Source organism: Macrotis lagotis, chromosome 5, assembly GCF_037893015.1.
Source record: "Macrotis lagotis isolate mMagLag1 chromosome 5, bilby.v1.9.chrom.fasta, whole genome shotgun sequence".
Lineage (NCBI taxonomy): Eukaryota > Metazoa > Chordata > Mammalia > Peramelemorphia > Peramelidae > Macrotis > Macrotis lagotis.
This window is the reverse complement of record NC_133662.1, coordinates 264,596,586-264,621,478: the sequence shown is the minus strand read 5'-3', so window position 1 is coordinate 264,621,478 and position 24,893 is coordinate 264,596,586. Positions and strand designations below refer to the sequence as shown.

Genomic DNA, 24,893 nt, shown 5'->3' with positions numbered 1-24,893 from the left:
ATGGTTCCGGAGGTCCGGGGCGCCGGGGCCGCCGCTTCTGGCCCTCCGCGGGCTGCCGGGGGCGTCTCGGGTGGGGGGCCCGGGCTCAGGGCGGGACTGGGGAGCGGCGGGGGGCGCGGCCCCGGGCGGCCCCGGCGCCCCTCGGCCCCCCGCGCTCCCGGCGGGGAGTTTGAAGCTTCCCGCCTCTCGGAGCCCTTCCCACCAATCAGAGCCCGCCCCGATGACGTCGCCGCGTCCTCCCGCCCAGCCTCCTGGGGAATGGAGTTCCGAGGGTGGCGGTTCCCCCGAGGCATCACGGGAAACGGGGGCCGCAGGGCGCCGCCCCCGCGCCGGGCACGGGGGGAGACCGAGAGGGCCGAGACTTCGCCCGGGGCTCGGCCCCCGCCCCAGCTCTTCCCCCGCCTCCCTGTCGGCTTCCCCCACCCCAGCTGTGTGAGTGGACGCACTCGGGGAACGCATAAAGTTCTTGTTTTTAAAAAAAAAGCAGGAGGCGGAGGAGGGGGACGGTCGAGAAGACCACCGACCAATAGGAGGCGGGCGGCTGCTCCGGCCCCGCCCCGCCCCTTCCGCTTCCGCCTTCGCCGCTGCCGCTGCCTGAGGGGCCGGAGCCGGAGGCCTGGGAGCCGGAGTGCGGCCGCCGCGGACCCGCTGCCGGGGCCGGGGGATGGTGTGGGGCCCCCCAGGTGAGTGGGCGAGCCGCGGCCGGGCGGCCCCGACCCTGTCACCCCTCCTGGCCGAGCCCTCGGGGCCCCGCGACCGCTGCGGCGCCCCCTCCCGATGCTCAGGACCCCGAGACGGGGCTGCGGACCCCCCGCGTGTGACCCCCCCGAGACAGGGCTGCGGACCCCCCGCGTGTGACCCCCCCGAGACAGGGCTGCGGACCCCCCGCGTGTGACCCCCCCCGAGACAGGGCTGCGGACCCCCCTCCATGTGACCCCCCATATGGGGCTGCGGACCCCCCCGCGTGTGACCCCCCCATATGGGGCTGCAGACCCCCCTCCATGTGACCCCCCCATATGGGGCTGCAGACCCCCCTCCATGTGACCCCCCATATGGGGCTGCAGACCCCCCTCCATGTGACCCCCCATATGGGGCTGTGGACCCCCCCGCGTGTGACCCCCCATATGGGGCTGCGGCCCCCCCGCCGTGTGAACCCCCTCCCCGTGTCCTCCCACTTAGACTGCAGATCCCCCTCATGTGACCCCCATATGGGGCTGCGGATCCCCCTCCATGTGACCCCCCATATGGGGCTGTGGACCCCTCCGCGTGTGACCCCCCATATGGGGCTGCAGACCCCCCTCCATGTGACCCCCCCATATGGGGCTGTGGACCCCTCCGCGTGTGACCCCCCATATGGGGCTGCAGACCCCCCTCCATGTGACCCCCCATATGGGGCTGCAGACCCCCCTCCATGTGACCCCCCCCATATGGGGCTGCAGACCCCCCTCCATGTGACCCCCCATATGGGGCTGCAGACCCCCCTCCATGTGACCCCCCCATATGGGGCTGCGGACCCCCCCGCGTGTGACCCCCCATATGGGGCTGCGGCCCCCCCACCGTGTGACCCCCATATGGGGCTGCAGACCCGTTCTTGTGCCCCTTCCTCCGGGGAACCCCTTCTCCATGTGACCCCCCACGCTGGCCTGGGACTACAGACCCGCCTCAGTATGACCCCCCACAGACTGCGGACCCCCCCAGTGTGACCCCCTCAAGGGGGCTGCAGACTCCTCCACGTGAGACCTCCCCACTTGAGACTTCAGACCTCCTGACCCCCTACAGGACTGCAGCCCCTTCTTTCTCCCTTTGACCCCCACTTCGACATGGGACTGCAGCCCCCCCCTTCTTCTGGCACTTTCTCCGTCTGACCCCCACCCCGATGTGGACCTGCAGATTCTCCTCTATCTCATACCCACCCCACCCCCCGCATAGGACTGCAGACCTGCCTCCTTGTAAGCCCCTCTTCTCTGTGACACCCCCAGACCACACTGCCCCACCTGTGATCTCACTTAGGATACCCCCCCAACTGTAGATCACATAGAGCTACAGATCCCCTCTCCCTCCTTCTTATCACCCTATGTAGTTCTGCAGGACTCTAGCAGGAACCCCCAGACAGGGGGCTTCAGGACTTCACCCTCTCTCTGTCACTCCCCCCATGAAGGCTGCAGGATCCCCCCACTCCCTGTCATTTGTCATGTAGGGCAGTTGGATCCCCTGTGGTTCCCACGGTGGGACAATCCCTGTGACTCCTCATATAGGGCTACAGAGCTACCTGATCCCTGACTCCCTGTGGCCTCCCCCTGCCCCCCATGAGATTACTGCATGTTCCACTCACATCCCAAGTCCTCCTAGGCACCTCTGGACCTCCCATGTGACTTCAGTGCCCCCTCCTCACATGTCTTCCTGGGCCTCTGTGAGGGGACTCTCATTGGAGACTGCAGACCCTGCCATATCCTTAAAGATCCTTGTGAACCCTCCCAACACACATTTTGGGGTTACAGCTCTTCCTCATCATGTCCTTATGCCCCCATCCCCCCATATTGTGGTGCCCCACTCCCACCCAGACCTACTCTGCACTTGTAAGTGACCCACTCCCCTACTCCTGGCCCAGGCAGCCCACTCCCTTGTCCCCCTCCCCATCACATGTTCTGTGCTGCTATTGGGACCCTCACCCTCATCCCTTCCCCCCGCAGTGAGGAACTCTAGGCCTGTCCTCCATATTCTCCTAGGCTTCTGTCACCCTTCCCCCATCTGCAGACTCTTCCCATCCTCATTTTCCCAGACCTGCTGGAGCAGAAGATACCAATCCAACCCCTCTGCTCTTTCCCTGCCCCCACTCTTTCTTAGACCTTTGTAGCCTTCCTTCCCTCACCCCCCTTATTGGGGGGGAATGTCTCTCTTTAACTCCCTTCTGAGCAAGGCAACTGGAGGTCATGGAAGGCCCAAGGTGAGCTCTCTGTCAGAGCAAAGGGAGAGAAGGGATATGGAAATTCTGGACTCGTCATTTTAGAGCTGGCAGAGGATGAGATCATCTAGCCCAGCCTCTTTTTTGCAGAGAGGCAGCCTGGGGCTAGTCTCCATTTTTATCTGTAGCTTGGAGGAAGGACTGGATGGCATGCTTATGGAAGCTGAACAGGTCTGATGACCTGGAACATGGTGTCCAGGCTTGGGGCCCCCAACTAATAGGAAGTAGTTCACCTGGAGAGCACCCAGAGTTGGGGAGCTGGGATGGTTAGAGTCACAGCTACAGAGTTGGAAGGGACATCAAAGAGCATTTATAGATAAGGAAACAGGCCAGGTTTGACTTGCTCCAGTGTCAAAGACAGGATTTGAACCCAAGGCCTCTGACTCCCTCACCTCCAGTAACTCATGATCTCCAGGATCAAATACAAATGCCCCCTTCCTTTTCAGTCTTCTTCTGCCCTATTCTTTGACCCCTCTTCAGTCAGTGACCCTGGCCTCCTGGCTGGTCCTGGAACAAGATACCCCCCCAACAATTTCCTCTTCTCTGCTTCTGACTCCCCAGGCTCCCCTGGAGCCTTCCTTCTCCGGGTGGTGGAGCCTTTGGATGCCTGTCTGTTTGCTAGTTGCCTTCGCCCCTTAGAACGGGAGCCCCTTGAGGGCAGGGGCTACCTCTGATCTCTTGTATCTCCAGGCACCTAGCTCAGTAAATGCTTATTGGCTTACTTCTTTCCTCTGGGAAGGTCCCATTTCCACTTGGTGAAGGGTCTTGGCTCCATTCCCTCCTCCATGGTGGGAGGGTCTCTCGGTGGGTGGGGGCCTAGAAGAGCTGGAATATGGAGGAGAGATCCCAGAGACAGAAGTAGGTTTCACTTTATTGTAATCATTTAATTGAGAAACCAAAGACCCAGAACAAACAAACAACTGGCAGTGCTACCCTCAGGGAGCATTTTCCCAAGGGGAAACACCATAAGTAAATACCATATGTGTTGTTGTTCAGGCATGTCCATCAATATTTTCTTGGGAAAAGTACTGGAGTGTTTGCCATTTCCTCCTCCAGTGTGTCCTCATTTTATAGATGACAAGTTAGATGAGCAAAGGGATGAAGTGACTTACCCGGGGTCACACACCCAGTAAGAGGCTGGTGTTCTCCTGCCCCCCAGCATCACCTTGCTGCCCTACAATCTGGGTTCACCAAGTATTCATAATGAGCTGCCACTTGGCAGTGGTGGATCGAGAGCCAAATCTCATAGAAAGATTAGTTCTGTTCTCAGACACATCCTGACTGTGTAATGGAGCTCTCACCTCATCCATCTAGGAAGCTCTAAAGGGAGTTCCCTGTACAGATGAAATTACAGGTCCCAACAGTCTCTGGGGTAATTTGGCTGAGGCCGAAGCATCCTGTAGAGTTGGTACTTGAGCTGGGCTCTGAGGGGTTGCAGGTGAGGAAGGAGAACCAGGCTGCTTTGGAAGGGAGTGGACTTCTCTTGTGATCCTCTCTTTGTTGGGGTTGTTGAGGGGATTGTTGTTAAAAATCCGGGTGGGACCAGATGGGGGTCCCTGGAGGTCTCTCTGCCCCTCTGTGGAAGTATTTCTGGTTCTGCCTGGGAAGTGGCTGACTATTGTTGGGATCAGAGGAAGTGATGTTATGTCTAACGTCTAACAACTGGGATGTTATTTCTAAAGCGCTTAGCCCTTAGAGTCTGTGGAAATGGTGGTGGTTTTACTGTTTTGGATGGCTTCAGTGTCTGAGGCACTGGAAGTCCTGCTTGGAGAGTCCTTTCTTCCTAGCATCCTGTGATGCTAGGAACACATCCCCATTTTACAGCTGAGGAAACTGATGCTGAGAAGGGACCTTGCCTAAAGGTAGACAAGCAGTAAGTGTCCTGGGAGTTACTTGACCCAACCTAGGGTCTGGGACCCTTTCTATTGTCCTTCCATGCTGTGGTCTGAAGTGGGGAGAGAATCATGAGGCCAAGACACTGGCACCAGGATTAGGCTTGCCCCCACCCTCCAGACTGACTGAAGGAAGTCATTAGGGGATTTAAGGAAGAGGTAGCCAGAGGGCACCCCAGACTGAGAGAACCAGCGGGCCAGAGTGCCCAGGCTTGGGCAGGCACCTACTCTTTCGACTTAGAGTGGCTTTGTGAGCAGGGAAGTGGCCGGATTGTGTCCCTCTAAGGCTGGTTCTGCCAGTCTTACGAAGTTGCAATGATGCAAAGCCTGTGGGGGAGGAGAAGCTAATATGGGAGATGATCTCAATAGGTTTAAAGAAGGAGCTGGAACCCCTAGGACAATATGACAGGAACAGTGACTATCCATTTATGTACTTCAGTGATGGCACCAAATTTGACAGCCATTCAAATGAAAATGACTCAAGGGATTGTTGAATGTAGGTCCCAAGCATGGTGTGGTTGTGGCCGCCGACTTGTAGTCAGATTGCCTTGTGAAGGTGAAAAGATGTGTATGGTACCCACAGAATGAGGAGGGTGGGGGATTCATGCAAGCATCAGATCCAAGAATAAGATCCTCTCATGCATGGAACTCTGGATACTGCTCCTTGTCAGGGGTCTTTGACAGCTGGGAGAGTGTTAAGTGCCAGGGGTTGGGGATTGACCTGGATGATTGTGGGAGATGAGGAGCAGTGGAGACCCCTGAAGATACTTAGCTTGGAGAAAAGAGAACATGAGGGAGACATAAGAGTGGCCTTCAGACTGTTTGGAGGGAAAGAGGATAGATTTGTCCTGATTAAACTCCAACCTCGTGCCATTGAGGGAAAGGTTCTAGTCTAGGCCCCATCTCCTCTCAAATGGATTCTTGTAGTGTCAGCATCTCCAGGCCATGAGCCTCCCTCTTGGGTCTGAGTAGGTCACCCTTTTGCCCCTGGTGTGCCAGGGATTCCATGGCTGTTAGGACACCCTCCAGGAGCCTCAATCACAACTGTCCCTGGACCTCTTCCAGGGACCCACCCTCCTCAGAGTCTGGTATACCCAGGCTCCTTTTTGAGGCTTTACTCCAGGGCCCTCTCCTTGCAGAGGCCCTTCCCGAATATGCCAGATGTTAGTCTGCTCCCCTGTCCTCCCCGACAAATTCTGCGTATTTATTTTAAAATTGAGCCTATATAGCTTTGCACCTCCTCTTCCCCTCAATAGCCAGAGTTGTTTTTGTGTCAGAGGCATCAATGCTTAATGAATGCTCCTCGGGTGATTAAAGTTAGAAGGACTCAGCTTGAAGCGGAATGTGAAATGAAGGAAAGTGTAGCTGCCCTGCTGGAGCTGTCCAGCAGCTGAATGAAAAGCTGGCAGCTCCTGTGCTATTAGTTCCTGGAAATATTGAGCCTTCAGCTCGATGACCCAATTGGTCAAGGGCTTTGTAAGACCAAAGAGGACATTAGCTAGGAGATGGTTAGGATGGACTCTGAAATCTGACTTAGCCAGCGTTGGCTTTGGATTCAAGAGTTGAGTTTCAAGCCTGGCCCTGGCCCTTCACTGTGATTATGAGAAAGTCATCTAGCTTTATGATCTTTGTTCTCATCTCTAAAACAGGGGAACATAGCTGGTTTGTTAACTGCCATATTGGTTCATATAATGCTCCTATTTAAGCTCATCTTTTTTCTCCTCCTTGCTGTTCCCTCTCCCACAATCCTCACAACCACAATTGCAGTAGTTTCTAAAAGCTGCTGGTCTCTACAGATTCTCCCCCCACCCAGATGCAATGTGCTTGTCAGTTAAGTCTTCCCAATTCTTAACAACTTTGATCCCATTCAGATGCTCAGAAAGTTTTCATTGCTTGCTGAATAAAATCTAAGCCCTTTAGCCTGACATTTAAGACCCCCATTCTGTCTCTAACCTAAGCTGTCTTTTCAGCTATATCTCATCCCACTCTTCCAGTGCTCTAGCCAGATTGGACTAGATAAACCTGGCCCACCTCCCCACCATCCTGCTTTAACTACAGCTTCTTCCATGAAGCCTTCTTTGATCTCCTGACTTTCACTTTTGAACCCTCATACTGGGTTTTTGATACTCCTCCTAATTGTGCCTTATGTTTTAATTAGTTTGCCCATACACCTGATCTCCCACTCTGGATTACAAACTTGATGGCAGCCACCTTTTGAATATTTATATCTCTCACACACAGCTCCTTGCACATATTAGGTGCATCATGTTTGTTGAGTGGAATATATTTTGATAATCTGAACAATAGAACTTTAATGGAGTTGTAATGTAGTTTTGGAATGTCACCTTATTGAACACATTTAAGTCCATTCCAAGTAAATATAGCCAATATCAGGGGCAGCCAGGTGGCTAAATGGATAGAGCACTAGCCCTGGAGTCAGGAGGACCTGAGTTCAAATTTGACTTCCGACACTTAATAATTACCTAGCTGTGTGGCCTTGGGCAAGCCACTTTAACCCCATTCATTGCCTTGAAAAAAAAAAAACAAAAATAAAATATATAACCAATGCCTAATGATAGTAATGGAAGTAGCAGTGAGGCAGATAGTAGAAGATGGGGATAATTCAAATTGTTTAATTTTTCAGTTTTTGGTTCTTTTATCGAGCAGTTTCTAAATGTCATAGCTATTAAGTGTCATTTGCCTATCATCTGTTACATGAGGAAAATGATTCTATTATCAGTGCCTAGCCTGCCATAACATCATATTTAATATATACAGATATTATGTACATTTTCTTAATGGATAGAATATAAGTTCTTGAGGTCAAGGACAATTTTGTTTTTTTCCTTCTATCCTCATGTTAAGCATATGATGGACCTAAATCCTTGTTTGATTAATGGTAGTGGAATGTGACATCTAAGTGATTGAGGAGAAGTGAAGTGGACGGATATTAAAAATTGCTGTGGAAAAGTTGATAAAATAAGTTCTTGTCCTAAGTAATGATTCAAAGTTGACAGTTAATATCACTTTGGGAAGTTTATAATCTCAGGATCTTGGGTATCCAGTGTCTGGAGTCGGGGAGATCTGGGTTCAAATCCAGCCTCAGACACTTGCTAGCTGTGTGATCTGGGCAAGTTACTGCACTCTGCTTCATCTGCAAAATGAACTGGAGAGGGAAATAGCAAACCACTCCAGTATCTTTGCTAAGAAAATCCTCAAAGAGGTTAAAGAGTCAAAAGTGAGCAAAATTGACTAAATTATAAAAGAATGAGAAGACCTGTATTTGACTTTCCACTTAACCTGATAGCTATATTGATCCTGGGCTCAAATAGTCTCAGGTCCCTCAACTGTTCTGTTGGCATCTAGACCTTTGATTTCAAGTTCTAAGTCTCCTTGGCAACTTTCATGCCTCTCACCATTGTGTATCCAGGTCCCTGAGTCAGGCGATCTCATGAGAAGGAAACCAGTTGTCCTGATTCTGAGGCCAGTCAGTGCTCTGGTCAGCACCTTGGGCTGCCTTCTTGGATTACTGTGAATTAGCAATTTGTAAAACTAAACAGCCTTTATGAGAGCATATGAATTTGAACTAGAAAGGACCCTAGAGATCATGGAATTCATCTGTTTTCACATGAGAAGGCTGAGGCCCAGAAAGGTTGTCTGTCCAAGGTCGCCCAGGCTGTCCAAATAGGAACCATTACTTGATTTCTAGAAGTTTAGACCTGGAAGGAATGTTTGCCATTGTCTCAACCTGAGCCCATGTCCCAACATTGTAGACAGTCATTAAGTGACCCGCCTCCCTATATCTCCTCAGTTGGTAGGAGGAAGATAGAGGATTTCTTCCTCAATCTCTGCCCTTAATCTTACCAGGGAAGAAAATGGAGAGCCTACCAGGCCCAGCAGTTTCCCTGTAGTGACCTGCAGAAGGGCCAGTGGATGTTGGAGGCCTTGCTAAGCTGAGCATTGGAGTTGGGAGTGGCCTTCCTGGCCAGGCCAATCCTCTTGTTTCATGGATGAGGTCACAAGGCCAGAGCAGGGAAGTGACTTGTCCAGAAAAGTCAAAGAAGTCAGGGGCCAAGTCGGCATTGGAAGCTGGCCTTCCTGGCCTCCTTTCCACCTCTCCACACTACCTCTTGTTCTTGCTTCTGATGTCCTTTACACAAGGAGCACATCCTTCTAGAGTTACAAATGGCAACTGAATCCCCATGAAGATCTTTGTGTTCTGATCAAGTCAAGATAAAAAATAATTCCAGCACATAAGCAGCAGCTTTATGTTCTGCCAAGGGCTTTTCTTCATAGCTTAACCTGGCACATTAAGGAGGAATTTCAGAGGGGACAATTCCAGCTATTTAAAGGGACACTTAATTAGAACTGTCCCCAAACCTTTTTGGAATATGGTGGGTTACTTGTCCCCAGAATCTTCTGGGCTTCCTTTTCAGGAGAGGGCTGCTCAGCTGTGCTTGGGACTGGATTCCTCTCAAGGCCTTCATGGTAGATTTTGTGCCTAATGAGGATGGTCATCCTTGTGCTTCCTCTGGCCTCAGAGTCCAGAGAGATCCGTGTGCAGCTCCTTCCACTGACTCCAGACCAGCTGAGGGACTCAAGACGTGTCTGTTACCTTCTCTGAACCTCAGGAATGACATGGGGGGCGCTGAGCAACTCTGCTGAGCCCATGTTTCTTCAGCACTTTCTGTTGTTAGGAGGAGTTGGGCTCCTCCCAAGGCTGGACTGACTCAAGACTGTGTTGAGGGCATTTCTCCTGATGGTTGAGCAGGAGCTCTAAGTGCAGGGGCCGGTTCATACTTGAAGAGCAACTGGGAGCTCCCCAAGAGCATTTCTTTTGTCTTCTCTTCAGTGCTCAACCCAGGCCCTAGTTGGTACTTCATGAATGCTTCCTGACCCAACTTAACTAGTGAGTTATGATTTTGAGTGGATTTATTTCATTTCCCTCTGACTTTGTCTTTCTGAGTAGTGCTGTATGTGTTCCAACTACACATCATCTGGAGGGGTTTCTTCAGAAAAAAGCAATGCTTCTTCAATTCTTCTCAGAACAATGCTTCTGAAAGGATGATTGGGGAGCCACTGTATGCTCAGTTGGGAAAAATAACCATAGCTTTGCTTTTGGCATGAATTAATAATTTATTTGAGAAATTTTCTAAAACTTAAGTCTTATTTTATAAGGCCTCATCTAGAGATTCAGTATTATTATTATTATTATTATTATTATTATTATTATTTGTGCAAAGTCTCTTTGGTTCTTTTAAAAATGGTCCTCCAACTGAATGTTTTTGAAAAAATGTCTTATAAGGAAGTAATTTATGTTAAAATCACTCTGTATTAGAAGTGATAAAAATCATTCCCCTGATTCAGCACTACCTCCTCTCTCTCTGTCTTTTAAACCCTTAAGCAATGTTCTTTTAAAGGCTGTCATTTTCCAAAGACATCATCCATCATCCTCTACTCTCCCCAACCAAAAAAGTACATTTATAGTACAGTTACCTATTCCCTGCATTGTTGGCCTTGTTCCTCACTGCAGTCTACTTCCTCTTTACTGAGAAAAGTAAGACATGCTTATAGATAGTCTTATGAAGTCACATTTCGTCAGTGCGTTTATGAGAGTCTTGATATCTTTCTGTGTTGTTTTCCTTTTCATTGGTTTGATTTTTGTGTAATCCTGATTCTACTGATTCTTTTAGCACCAGAGCATGTTTCCCTGAATTTTTCAAATTTAGTTTTTCTTATAGCAAATATTTTGTTATAATCATATTACAATTTATTTAATTTGTTTAGTGGATGTTGAAGTGGAAGGTTATCCATTTTGTTTCAGGTGTTTCCTCTCATTGAAAATTCTGCTGTAAATACTTTTGCAAATATGAAATATTTGTCTTGAGTTTCTTTAGGGACATATCCCTAGTAATGGTATCATTGAGTCAAAGAGTACAGTATATACAGTTTTGTGACTTGTTTACTATGATTCTAAATTGTTTACCAAACAGTTGACCAGATTCACAGCTCTACCTTCTGTGTTCCTCTCTTCCCATAGTCTCTCCATTGGTTATCATTTTTGTCTTTTGCCCTTTTGGCCAGTTTGATGGGTGTGAAGTCAATCTTGAGAATTGTTTTAATTTGCAATTATCTTAGTAATTTGGAGGATTCTTTGATCTAGATATTGATAATTTATATTTCTACTTTTAGAGACCTGATCCGGGTGACCTGGATTCAAATCTTGTCTATGACACCTACTGGGTGACCCTAGGCAACTATCTAGTTGTAGAACAGTTGTTAAGATGTAGTTGAAGGTTTCCTCACTTGAATTGATTCAAATCAATGGAGTCAGTGATCTGACTTTTTTAAAAATGTAAGAAAGAAAACTCACTCTTTATAGTCTTGGTCACTTATAATTGAAGAAATGCCTTCTGTTTTTATATGGTTGTGGTCAACCAAATATGACTTGTAGAGTAAAATTGCATATTTTCTGAGATTTTCTATATTTTATAATTCCAATTTTTTACAGTTATCTCACCTGCATTGCATTTTGTTCTTATAATAAAGGCATTAAAATTTTATGTAATCAAAAATGACCTCACTGAAAACTCTTTATATCATGAGTTATAATTCTGTAATCCAATTTTATTCCATACTTCCCACTCAAAAAAATGATTGCCCTTGGTAGACAAGAAAGAAAACATGATCAATACTTTTCCCTTTCTCCATTATTTTTACCAACCCAATTACCCTAAGCATTGGTCTTATCCTAGCTTTGATCTTGCTTCTAGTGTGGCTTTACAAACAACTTTTTTCTTATCCTTGGCATTTATAACAGTCTCATTTCATTTACTTTCTTTTGTTTCCTAAATGCCCACAGAGATCTGCTACTCTTCTATATTCCTTTTCAATCACTTGTCCTTGCTTCTTTCTTTCATTTGTATTCTGCCTAGAATTTTAGTAGTGAATGAATTCCCTCTGCATCAATATTACTCATATTTGTTTTTGTTAGAATTTTTTCTTGAAAAATCTCATCTCAGGGGGCAGCTAGGTGGCACAGTGGACAGAGCATCGGCCTTGGAGTCAAGAGTACCTGAGTTCAAATCCGGCCTCAGACACTTAATAATGACCTAGTTGTGTGACCTTGGACAAGCCACTTAACCCCATTGCCTTGCAAAAACCTAAAAAAAAAATCTCATCCCTCTTGAGCCAACTTCACCTGTAATATTTTAGATCTGTCTTGCCTATCCTTCCTTTGAATATAAAATCTGTTGGCCCAAAATCTGGTGCATATCATTATTCCATACTTTCTTGGACTTATAGACCACAGATATTAAGATGAGATAATCATTTTCTCCAAAACTTCCATTGATTCATACCTCTGCAACTAGTTTTACTGTTCATCATCAGTCCAGAAGAGCAGTTCTTCTCACTGCTTCTTCCAGTTTTGAAAGAATGCTGTTATTATCAAGCAAATTGATAAGTTGCCCACTGTTCTGCTTTTAGCAGAAACAGAATTGCAGATAGTTGAAATCAAATTTCCTTCTTTGCCAGCTTTGAGACTTCTGAAACTCATATTCATTTCTGATTTTGGTTTAGCAGAAGTTGGCAGACTATGGCCTTTGGTCCAGATCCCACCTACCATCTGTTTTTTTTATAGTCCATGGGCAAAGAATGGTCTTTATGTAAGAAATAATAATGTGTCAACCCCGATCTAGAATGTATTTTTTCACAATGTATTTCTCTTTCCCCTTCCTTTAATCCTCGATCTAGTTTGGGTAGTTGGTAATAGGTGAACTTCCCCATAAAACATGACTCTAGTGCCTCTAGTTCTCTTTCTCTGTGCTCTGATGACCATGTTCTAGTCACAAGATAAAGTCACACATTTTCAGTGTTATCAGACATTGCTCACATTTTCTTTGTTCCTAAATACAAATCTGAAGCTGTTCAAATCATTATTCTCTTCTTAGATGTTATTTTCTTGCCAACTCATTGGCCTTGATAACTTTTCTGATAAACCATGCTCTCAGAGGTACTTCTCTTATAGCTGGCTTAAGAGTTTCCACTTCCATGCCATCTCCAGAGAAATCGATTTTAACAGCCCTCAAAATTATTTCCATTCCTGGCAGTGGATTCCTCATTTATGTTTCTGAAGGGTCAACCCATAATTCATATCCTATTCTTGGTTCTTTCCTTCCCTAATCTACTTTTCTTTTCTGATCACATCAACTTTAATTAGTAGAAATTATGTATGGGCCATTTGTATCCCTTAAAGTTTTTCCTTTATTTCATTTAGGCATAAAGGACTAATTAGGTGAAAGTTACAAGAAAAGAGCTTTTGGCTCAACATTAGGAAAAACTTAGGAGACTGCTGGAGCTGTTCAAAATGGAAAATGGTTTCTTTGTTATAGTGAGTTACCCATCACTGAAAGTATTCAGTGAAGTATGCTATGTACACTTGTCAGAGATTTCTGTAGATGAGAGTCACATTTCAGTTGTGCTTTGGGCTAGATGACCTGAGATTACCCTTCACCCAGCCTATGATATACAACTGATCTCAGATCAGAACACAACTTCTCAATCTATCCAGCTGTTTCCCTGGGCCAACTAACTATCCATCCTGTTCATGGGCCCCCAATCACCTTTTTTTTTTAATTTAATATTTTATTTTTCTAAGCTACATATAAAACCAATTTTTAGCATTCATTTTCAAAATTTTGATTCTAAATTCTCTTCCTTCCTCCCATTTCACCCCAACCCCATTGAGAAAGCAAGCAATTTCATATAAGTTATACATGTGTAGTCATGCAAAATATTTCTGTAATATTGATGTTATTAAAAATAGACTTCCCCTCAAGAAAAATAATGTTAAAAAGTATGCTTCAACTTTTTCTCTGGGGGGGGTGATAACCTTCATCATAAGGCCTTCAAAGGTATCTTGGATCACAACATTGCTGAAAAAAACTGTTGTTCACGGCTGATCATCCCTCATTATTGCTGTTACTTTGTTCACAGTACATTTCATTTTGCATTAACTCATGTAAGTCTTTCCAGGTTTCTCTGAGAGCAATCCATTCATCATTTTTTATAGCAGAATAGCATTATACCATAATCATAATACTCCAATTCCTTGTCACCAGAAAAGAGATGCTATAAAGAACCTTATACCTATAGGTCCTTTTCCTTTTTGTTTTTCATCTCTTCCAGAATTTCATTGCTTGGTGAAAGAGCAGGCATGGAAACCCTTTGGGCATAGTTTCAAATTTCTCTACAGAAGGATTGAATCAATTTACAACTCACCAACAGTGTATTAATGTCTCGTTTTCCCTACATCCCCTCCAACATTTGTCATTTAGCCAATCCACTAAATATAAGGTCATACCTCAGAATTGTTTTAATTTGCATTTCTCCAATCTATAAAGAGTTAGAACATTTTTAATATAGCTGTAGATAGAATTAATAACCTCATCTGAAAACTATTCATACTTTTTGATCATTTATCAATTGGGGAATGGCTCTTATATTTATAAATTTGACTCAGTTCTCTATGTTTATCAAAGAAATTTGCTTCAAATTTTTTTCACAATTACAATTCCTAACAGTATTTCCCAAATATTCTCCCCCTTTCCTGTTTATTCTGTTCTGTCTCTCCTTTCACCCAGTTTCTCCTCAAAAATGTTTTGCAGGGCAGCTAAGTGGCACAGTGGTTAGAGCACTGGCCTGGAGTCAGGAGGACCTAAGCTCTAATCTGGCCTCAGACAATTACCTAGCTGTGTGACCTTGGGCAAGTCACTTAACCCTATTGCCATAAATAAATAAAAAATAACTAAAAAAAATAATATTGTGGGGGGAAAATGTTTTGCTTCTGACTAGCCCCTCTCTCCCATAACTCCCTCCTTTTCCCTTATCTTCTTCCCCTCCTACTTTCTCTATACAGTAAGATAGATTTCTGTACCAATTGAGTGGGTATGTTATTCCCTCTTTGCACAAATTCTGATGAGAATAAGATTCACTCACTCCCCATACCTCTTCACCTCTTCTACTCCACTGTAAAAATGTCTTCTTGCCTCTTTTTTTGTGAGATAATTTGTCCCATTTTACCTCCCCTTTCCCTTTCTCCCAGGACATTCTTCTCTCACCTCTTAATTTTATTTTATTTTTAGTTATTATTCCTTTATATTCAACTCAACCTGTGTCCTCTGTCTATATATACAACTTCTGATAGAGTTTGTATGAGTTATCAGTATCATCTTCCCATATAGAAAATATAACTAGTTCAACATCATTAAGTTCTTTATGATTTCCCTTTTCTGTTTACCATTTTATGCTTCACTTGAGTCTCATATTTGAAGATCAGATTTTCTGTTCAGTTCTGGTCTTTTCATCGGGAAAATTTGAAAATCCCATATTTCATTGAATGTCTATCTTTTCCCTTGAGAAGTATGCTCAGTTTTGCTGGGTAGTTGATTCTTGGTTATAATCCAACTCTTTTGCCTTCCAGAATATCATATTCCAAGCCCAATGATGCTTTAATGTAGAAGCTGCTAAATCTTGTGTTATCCTGTCTGTGGTTCCATGATACTGAATTGTTTCTTTCTGACTGCTTGAGCTGGGAGCTTTGAAATTTTTCTATAATATTCTTGAGGGTTTTCGTTTTGGTATCTCTTTCAAGAGGTGAACAATGAATTCTTTCAGTTTTTGTTTTACTCTGTGGTTCCAGAATATCTAGGCAGTTTTCCTTGATAATTTTTGGAAAGATGGAGTCTAGACTCTTTTTTGGGCATGCCCTTTCAAGTAGTGCAATAATCTTCAAATCATCTCTCTTGAATCTGATATTTAGATTAGGTGTTTTTCTAGTGAGATATTTCACATTGTCTTCTATTTTTTCATTCTTTTGGTTTGGTTTTGTTATTTCTTGATAGTTCATAAAGTCATTAGCTTCCAATTGTTCAATTTGAAGGAATTATTTTTTTCAGTGAACTTTTGTACTTACTTTTTTCCATTTGACCCATTCTATTTTTTAAGGAGTTTTTTTTTTCTTCAGCAAATCTTTGTGTCTTTTTTTCTAAATAACCAATTCTGCTTTTTAAGACTTTTTCTCGGGGTAGCTAGGTGGGATAGAGCACCAGCCCTAAATTCAAATCCAGCTTAGACACTTAATAATTGCCTAGCTGTGTAACCTTGGATAAGTCACTTAACCCCGTTGTCTTAAAAAAAAATTAAAAATATTTTTAAAAAAAGAATTTTTCTCCTTATTGGCTTTTTGTACCTCTTTTACCATTTAGCCTAGTCTGGTTTTTAAAGTGTTATTTTTTAGGAGGACCAGATTTGAACTCTGATCCTTCCGACTCCAGGGCTGAAACTATCCACTGTACCACCTAGCTGCCCTGCTGACTTGTTTTTTATATTTTCTTGCATTACTTTCATTTCTCTTCCCAATGTTTTCTCTACCTCTCTTACTTGATTTTCAGAACCCTTTTTGAGATCTTCATGGCCTGAGACCAATTCATATTTTTCTTAAAGGTTTTGAATAGAGGAGTTTTGACTTGGTTATCTTATAAGTGTGTGTTTTGGTTTTCCTTTTCATCATAGTAACTTTGTATAATCAGAATTTAGTTTTGTTTTTTGCTCATTTCACCAGTCTATGACTTGATTTTAACTTTTTGTTAAAGTAGGACTGTGCTTCCAGAGTTTTGTGAAACTGTTTTCAGAGATACTTCTAGGGACCTTCTTCCAAGGTAGTATGTTCTAAAGAGAAGTGTTTACTCCTCTTTTCTGCCTTGGAACTGTGAGGTTGTTCCCTGCTCCCCTGGGGCAACAAGCTCTGGGGTACTAGTGCTCCTCCTCTCTCTGGGAGTGAGACTCAAGATTATGACTTGTTTCCAAGTATGAGCAAAGGAGACACAGACAAAGAGACCCCTGACATTTCAATAAAATAGGGGATTTTCAAATTTTCCAGATGAAAAGACCAGAACTGAACAGAAAATCTGAGCTGCAAATATGAGACTGAAGTGAAGCATGATCCCCCTTACCATCTTTGGGCCAAGAACTCCAGCAGCTGCTGCCATGGTTGATTTAGGGACTATCATGACCTGCACCAGATGTGCTGCGCTCTCACCCGGGTGTGACAAACCTTTCCCACTGACTTCCTCAGTTGTCTTGGCATCCAGGGTCTGAAAGGTCTGGAAACCACTTCTGCTTCACTGATTGGGTTGCCTCTGCCTGTCCCTGGGTGGCTGGGTCTGTGCTGGTATGGCTCTCTCACTCTGGTACAACAGACTTTTCCTGCTGATCTTACAAGTTCTCCTGAGCTGGAAAATTGTTTTACTCTGTCTTTTTGTGGATCCTGCTGCTCTCGAATTTTTTTAGAGTCATCATTTATAGGTATTTATAGGAGTTTGGGGAGAGCTTAGGGAGTCCCTGCCTTTATGCTACCACCTTGGCTCCGCCCCAATCATCTCCTAGTGCATCCTTGTCTGTAATGGACATTAATGGTTAAGTCAGCATTTGGATTAACAGAATGCAGCCATTTTGAACTAACACCAACTTTTAAATTCCAGAACTGATATATTTATTCTTGGTATTTGGGACTGTTATGATCTGTCCAAAGAAAAGTTGTTCATGTTCTGCTATCATTAGATCCTGTCTATTCAGCTCTGTGCAGTTAAGGAGGTGTTGTGTGTGTGTGTGTGTGTGTGTGTGTGTGTGAGAGAGAGAGAGAGAGAGAGAGAGAGAGAGAGAGAGAGAGAGAGAGAGAACGTGAATGGGGGAAGGAATTCTATCTCTGAAGCCAAATTTGGCTTATATATTTTAGGCAGAAACAATAGTGACCATCCAGTATCAGTTTTCATCTGAATTATAGAGGAGACATGCTACTTAGAGCAGTTTATATGGATACTTTGCATCTCCTAATGAGCTGTGTCCCAGTCTCGGTCTCCTGGCCATATTGATCTAGTTATGCCACATTCAAAGTAGACCTTCCTATATGATTCAGCAAGGAGAAAATACAGTTTAGAGCATAAGATGAATTGAAAATGAATTTGCCAACTTTCCCATCCCTCACCTCCCCTGTCTTGGACTTCTCCAGTTGATTTTTTTAAACCCAATTGTAAAATATAATTCTGAATAGACTGGAGTGTTCTTTTAAAGTGACTCCAGCTTACCTTCTGAGCATTTTTTTTCCCCTCACTGCTTGCCTTTGTCCGTGCTACATTCCAGCCAAACTGGACTGATAACTATTCTCTAACCTCCTGTTATTCTCCACCCTAGTATAGGGTACTCTCTCTCTCTGGTCTCATCCCTAACCCCCTCTCTTCTTTTAGGATCCAGGCAGGAGCCATCTCCTTCAGAAAAAGTCATCCTTCTCTCCTCAAGTTGTCCTGCAACACTTGATGAAGATCTCTTTGCCTTGTCCTGTCCTGCTATTCATCATTCTTATTTATGCTATTGAGTAAACCTTTATTGAGAGTCCTGTGGTCAGTGCTGAGTGAGGGAGAAAGCAAGGACAATTCCTGCCCTCCAGAAGCTCACTCTGTGATGAAGCTAACATAAGATTGCTGATTGTTGGTTGTTGTCCCTGTTCTGTGTGTCTGCCTGTCACCAAGCAGGCTGGGCAAATATTCCATAAGAATCCTTGCAGTGTCCTTCATTTCCTTTGAGCTGCTTCAGTTCTGCTTTGCTTCTACACACAGCGCGCCGTGCTTGATATCTACACCATGTTGAGTGGTCCTGGACCATTGTCTCCTAGGTGTCACAGTTCCAAAGTCCTTCAGAGAGACCAGGAGAGTGTCTTTGTATCACTTCTCCAGACCTCCCTATGAACACTTCTCTTGGGTGAGTTCTTGGTAAAATTGTCTTTTAGGCGAATGTATGCTTGGCATTCAAACCATGTGGCCAGGCCATCAGAATTGTGCTCTCCACAGCAGAGTTTGAATACTCAGCAGTTTAGTGCAAGAAAAAGCCTCAGTGTCTGGGAACCAAGGCATGGAACAGTGAAGTAAGCACGACAACTCTGGAGGCCTTCAGGAAGTAGGCAGCCTAATACCTCTTCTCTCTCACATTTCTCTTCCTCCCAAGCACTGAGCTCACTCTGGCAATGTATGCATCAACCTCATTATCTATGTGTAAATCCCTGGAGGGTACGCTGCCAAGAGAAGTGAACTTGTCCACAGAATTTGAAATGTCTCCATTTGCTGTAACTAATTGTTTCACATATGGATGTGTGATGCTGGCTGGTGGTTATTGTAGACCAAAACTGGTGTAAGTAGCAGAGAGCTGAACTACTCTCTGTAGCATCTCAGCCTCAGAGGCTGCATTGAGTGTTCAATTATCTGCAAACAAAAAGTTACACACCAACTCTTCCTCTACTCTAGTCTTGGCTTGTAGCCTTAAGTTAAATAATTCACTGTCAGTGTAGTAGCTGACCTTGATGCCATTTTCATCCTTGTTGAAGGCTTCTAACAATATCACTGAAAACACAATGCTAAAATGCACCCAACCCTGCTTCATTCCATTGTTGCCTGGGCAAGCAGAAAGCATCATCCATTATCCTGTACAGCATGCCATCGTCAAGCTGGCTACAGTACCAATGAACTTCTCTGCACAACCAGATTCTATGATCTTCCACAGACCCTCACAACTGAGAACTTGATGGGAATCTACAGCCATTGTTTACAGACCCCTCTTCTGCTCCTGGCATTTCTTCTGGAGCTGTTGGATAGCAAACACTGTATTGACTGTCCTCATCCTGGCTCTTGGTAGGTAATCATCTTCCAGGAGAAGGTTCAGTCTATTAAAGCATACTGTGAAAGAATCTTTCTGACAATGACTAATAGAGGAACCCCTCCAATTGTCACAGGGCAATCTATTGTAGAGACCTCCTTGAACTCCTGAGGGATAACGTCCTCTTTCCTTATAATCTGGAAGATTTCAAATCAGCTTTTGTATGATCAATGGACTCCCTGCTTGTAAATCTCAGCTGGAATAGAATCAGCACCAGATACTTTGCCACATGAGAGCAGCCTAATAATGTTCAAAATCTGTTCTTGGTTAGAAAGGGATTGACTTCAAAGTGAGGGATGCGGTCAATGACTTCAGCATTGGTCAGTGATGGCCTGTTGAGAACACTAGGGAAGTGAGAGAAGGTAGACTATTTACAGCTAATCATACTGCAATATGAGAGGAACTTTTTTAAAACATAATTTGTATTGATATTTTGTTTCTTACATCATCATAGTTAATCCAAGAATCCTACCCCCCCATTCCTTCCCCTGAGAGCCATCCCCATATGATAAATTGCATTTTTATAAAGAAAAAGATTCAGTACAACTGATCACTACATTGAAAAAGTTTTAAAAAGATGTGCACTATTTGAGATTTCTGGAGCTCTCACCATCATATCTTCATTTGAGTCTTGCTTGATGTTTATAATTTTTGTTTTGGTATGTCTTTGTTCTTTGTTATTTAATTTTATTTTCTTATTTGCAGAGTCCCAAATTACTTTTCAAAATGTACCATTTCATAGCTCCACCAACAATGTACTTGTATTTCTATCTTCTTACACCCCTCCCAACATTGACTGTTGCCATTTTTGCCAATTTGTAGGGTGTCAAGGTGAAACCTTGGAGTTGTTTTGAATTGCATTTATTTTATTATTAGTGATTTGAAGTATTTTTTCTTTTATTATTATTAGTGAGTTGGAGCATTTTTTCATTTTTTTTGCAACTTTTTCTTTGAGAATTTTTTATTCATATCCATTGGGCATTTGAGAATGCCTCTCACTCATATATACATATAAAACAGTTTAGATATTTTAGATATGGAACATATTTTAGATATGGAACCTTCATTAGAAAAGTTTGATACAAAGATTTTTTTCCTCAACAATCACATTCCTTCTTTATCCTAGTTACATTAATTTTGTGCAGAAAAGCTTTTTGGTTTCAAGTAATCAAAGTATCAATTTTATATTTTGTAATTGCCTCTATATCTTGTTGGGTTAAGAATATATTTCTTATCCATAACTATGAGGGGTGTGTATAGAGTTGGGGTTAATATTATGTGAGGTCTGACCCTATTTTCGTCTAGACTACTTTCCAGTTTTCTAGCAGTTTTTATCAAGTAGGGAGCTTTTCCCCAGGTATATTACATTTTCCCATTATCAAACACTGGGTCATTGAGTTCTGTTGTTTCTGAATCTCCCTTGTTTAATATGTTTCAGTGTTCATTCTCTCTATTCTTTTTTTTTTAATTTTTATTTAAAGCAGTGGGGTTAAGAGTGACTTGCCCAAGGTCACACAGCTAAGCAATTAAGTGTCTGAGGTCAAATTTGAACTCAGGTTTTCCCGACTCCAAGGCCGGTACTCTATCTACTGTGCCACCCAGCTGCCCCCTTCTCTCTTCTTTTGAGCTTACTCGAAGAAAGGTAGAGGTAAGGAAGGAGAGCATTCCATAGATGGCCGCTGCTAAGACACAGAGACAAGTTGGCTTCTTGTTAATGAGGAACAGCAGCGAGGCCAGTATGACTGCACCCTCCATGGGGCCTGTAGAATCACTGGAATAAATTGACTTAGAGCCTTCTGACCTGGTCAGACCTGAGCTTTAGGAGGAGTTGAGATAAGATGGGGAGATGAGTCAGAAGGCTCTGACAGTTGTCTAGGTGAGACATTCCTCTTTCTGCCTAGATATGCCTCCATTTGATTGTTAGGTTCTTGAGGACGGGGACCATGTCGTTTTCCATATAATCCAGCAGTACCTGCCGAGGTGCCCAGAATACAGTAGACCTCATTGTTTGTGCAGTTTCTTAGTTCTCTTCCATCTGTCTAAATGCAAGTTAATCTTGAAGAGGTGGGTTTGCTTTAAGAGGAGTCGGAATAAAACTTGATGGAAGTGGAAATGTACTTTGTACTGTCAGCACAAGCCTACCCGAAATGATTGTGTTTCTCATCATTCAAATCCAAGCTTGCTTAGAAAGAAAAATGTTCAAGTCAGCAAGAATCTCCTCATGCTCCAGGCTATCTTTCTTTAACACTAGTCACTTCAAAGTCATATTTTATAGAATTTTTAAACAAGGAAAATATTGTAATATATTGAAATAGAGTTAAACAGCTCCAGGGTTAGGCAAGAGATAACCAGTTGTTTTGTTGAACATAAAAAAAAAATCATTTTCTTAAAACCACTTAATCCCTCTGTATCCACTCCCTAAAAGATGTCCTGAAGAATTCCAGAGACTTCCCTTCTTGAATTGCTCTCCTGATTCATACCCACTGGGATTGAGGGAATGTTATCTCCCATTCTTGGTCTGGTCCCATCCTTGATCTGTTTTCTTGAGTCTTAACTTTGATTCTTGACTTTTTATACACCTTGCTTAAAGGAGCTAGGTCTAAGAGGAAGGGGAAGGAAAAGGATTTTCTTGGAGGACATTGTTTCTTCTGAGAAGATTAAGTACTGACCTTTCTTCAGGTTAAGGGTTTTATACTGGAGAAATATTTCCTAATATTTTCATTTTTTTTTTTTTTAGGTTTTTTGCAAGGCAAATGAGGTTAAGTGGCTTGCCCAAGGCCACACAGCTAAGGTTAATTATTAAGTGTCTGAGACTGGATTTGAACCCAGGTACTCCTGATTCCAAGGCCGGTGCTTTATCCACTACACCACCTAGCCGCCCCCTAATATTTTCATTTGAAGGAGGCTTTAATATGTTTCCAGAAACACATGAACTTTTGGTCCTTTGATCATATCCCAATCCAAATGAGTGTAGGTTTTTTTGGTTGGGTTTTTTTTTTTTTTTGTTTGTTTGGTTTTTTTTTAGTAAAGGAGATCTCTAGTGTGCATTATGCTTCCTTTAGACATTCTTTTTTAAGGACAAAGATTCTTAACCTGGAGACTGGAAACTCTAAGGTGAAGGAATGTTTGTGTGTTTGTGTGTGTGTGTGTGTGTGTGTGTGTGTGTAATTATTTCAATATAAGTGGTTTCTTTTGTAATCCTCTGTTTATTGTTTGGTACATTCAGAAACATCCTGAGAAGAAATCTGTAGGCTTCAGCAGACTGCCACTGAGATGCCATAAGTTACAAGAGGCAGAATTTCTGTTTCTAATGTAGAATTGGGGGCCATTTGTGAGTGAGAAAGGAGGAAAAGAGAGTTCTTTTTAAGCTCCCTTTGCTTCCTTTTGCACTTTATTCTTCCTTAATTCCAAGAACCATAGGAAAGAATGGGCATTCCTTCAACTTTTGTATAAAATCTCCATGGAGCTGGAATAATGTTTGGGATTATTTGTGAGTTGTAATTATCCATGCTCACAGTGATCCTGTTTCCGAGGGGAGTCTGAGAAGATGCCCAATTTATGCTATTTGTTTCACAAATTCTTCCTTTTCCCTAACAGTCTCTCATTGAGCCTGTGATTAGACCATTTTCAACCTGAAGGTGAACTAGTATTTATTGGAATTAAGATTTTAAAGAGTTCTCAGCTGTTTTTGCTGAAAAGTGATGTCACTCGGTTTAGATTCTTGTGGCTTGCCAGGGTAAAAGCTTTTGATTAATCAGTGTCAGCTGATGTGTTATTTTTGGCATTTGCTTAATGGCTCCTGATGGTCCTCTTACTGTAGCCGCTCCCAGCGGAGGAACTGTGGTAAAAGTCTCTGTGAAACATTGAAGACCAGGCCAAGATAGTACTGCTGAGTAACCCTTCCTGGAGAAGAGCTGGTGTCGATAAACTTGGTGGGGCGGCAGCTCCCCAAGCCTCCTGACAGAAATAGACCCCAGAAGAAAGCACTAGCTGGCATCTAGCAGGAGGCATCTGGGTTTTTTCCCCATTTAATGGAGGCATCACAAAGGTTTAAAGTCAGAAGATTAATTGACCAGCATTTATCAACCTCTCATGTGGGGTGACAGGCACTGGAGGAAGTGTCAGAAATAAAGTCTGGTATTGAGTTCCAGCTCAAAAATTAAAGTGTTGTATGACTGTAGATTAATCCTCAATTTCTTCATCTATAAAACAGAGATCATAATGCTTATGTTACTTTTTTTATAAAGGGAATGTGATGAAAAAGACTTTGTATCAATTAACTGTGATTTTTTTCCTTCTTAATAAGATTTGGAGCTGTGATACAGCAGCCAGCTACAGGCCTGCCCTTGATTCAGAAGCCTTTCTGGGACCTCTAAGTTATTACAGTGTTTCTAACCCAAGGAGGAACCTTATACTGCTTTCTGGAGTGAGTTTGGAGAGTGTGAAATATTGTGTTCTTTTAAACAATGTTTTGTTCTACTAGGAGGTAGAGGAAGACTTTTTCCCACACATAAGAGGTCAGTCCTCCATGACATAGGATGATGAGAAGGGGTGGAGGTGATCTACACCTGGCCCATTTATTTGATGAGCCACCAAAAGATGAGAACCAGGGAGCTGTCTTAACACTGCAGAGCCCAGAGCTTGACAAGCTCCTGGTGGTTAACCTTTAGGTTAAAATTTGGCCTTTATGCCCCTCACGTTCAGCATTCAGCAGGCCTGCCTGTCCAGGCTGCTTCTAGACCAAGACGTCCTAACTCCTGCCTCTAGGCATTTTCCCAGGCTGCTTTCCCTTCACTTGAAATTTCTGGCTCAATTTAGGGCTTAATTCACGTGTCACCTCTTTGAGTGTTGCCAATCAGTGTCTGTACAGTTCTATTGTATTTATACTGTATTAACTCACTGCATCTATAGGGTCAGGGACTGCCTCCTTTTGTACTTTAGTTTCAGTTGCCCAGCCCCCATTTGTTATTGGGTCATTCAGACTTATCTGACTTTTTGTTTCCCCTGGACTATGTCTGTGGCATTTCTTTGGCATAGATTTCCTTTGAGTTGCCATTTCCTTTTCTAGTGTATTCCCATTTGACACCTAAAAATGTAAGATAAATGGGGAAGAAGTGACTTGCCCAGGGTCACAGAGCTAACAAGTGTCTGAGCCCAGGTTTGATCTCAGATCTTCCTGACTCCAGGCCTAGGGCTCTATCCACTGTACAACTGGGCACAGTATAAGTGCTTTATAATTGCTTTCTGGTTGAGTGAGTGAAGGCAGAGTTTTAATC

The 24,893-nt window shown here is 43.7% G+C and overlaps 1 protein-coding gene across 6 annotated transcripts in view; it reads left to right on the top strand.

Moving 5' to 3' along the window:
• Positions 1 to 273: 273 nt before the first annotated feature.
• Positions 274 to 24,893, top strand: part of UBE2F (ubiquitin conjugating enzyme E2 F (putative)) — a 103,492-nt gene continuing 78,872 nt past the window's right edge. For 2 of the 6 annotated variants that reach the window (XM_074189755.1, XM_074189754.1), the window contains exon 1: positions 19,289 to 19,592. In XM_074189755.1, the coding sequence (XP_074045856.1) occupies positions 19,324 to 19,592 (269 nt within the window). In that variant the 5' untranslated portion in view covers positions 19,289 to 19,323. The other 4 variants (XR_012468894.1, XM_074189758.1, XM_074189757.1 and 1 more) reach the window with 4 other exon arrangements.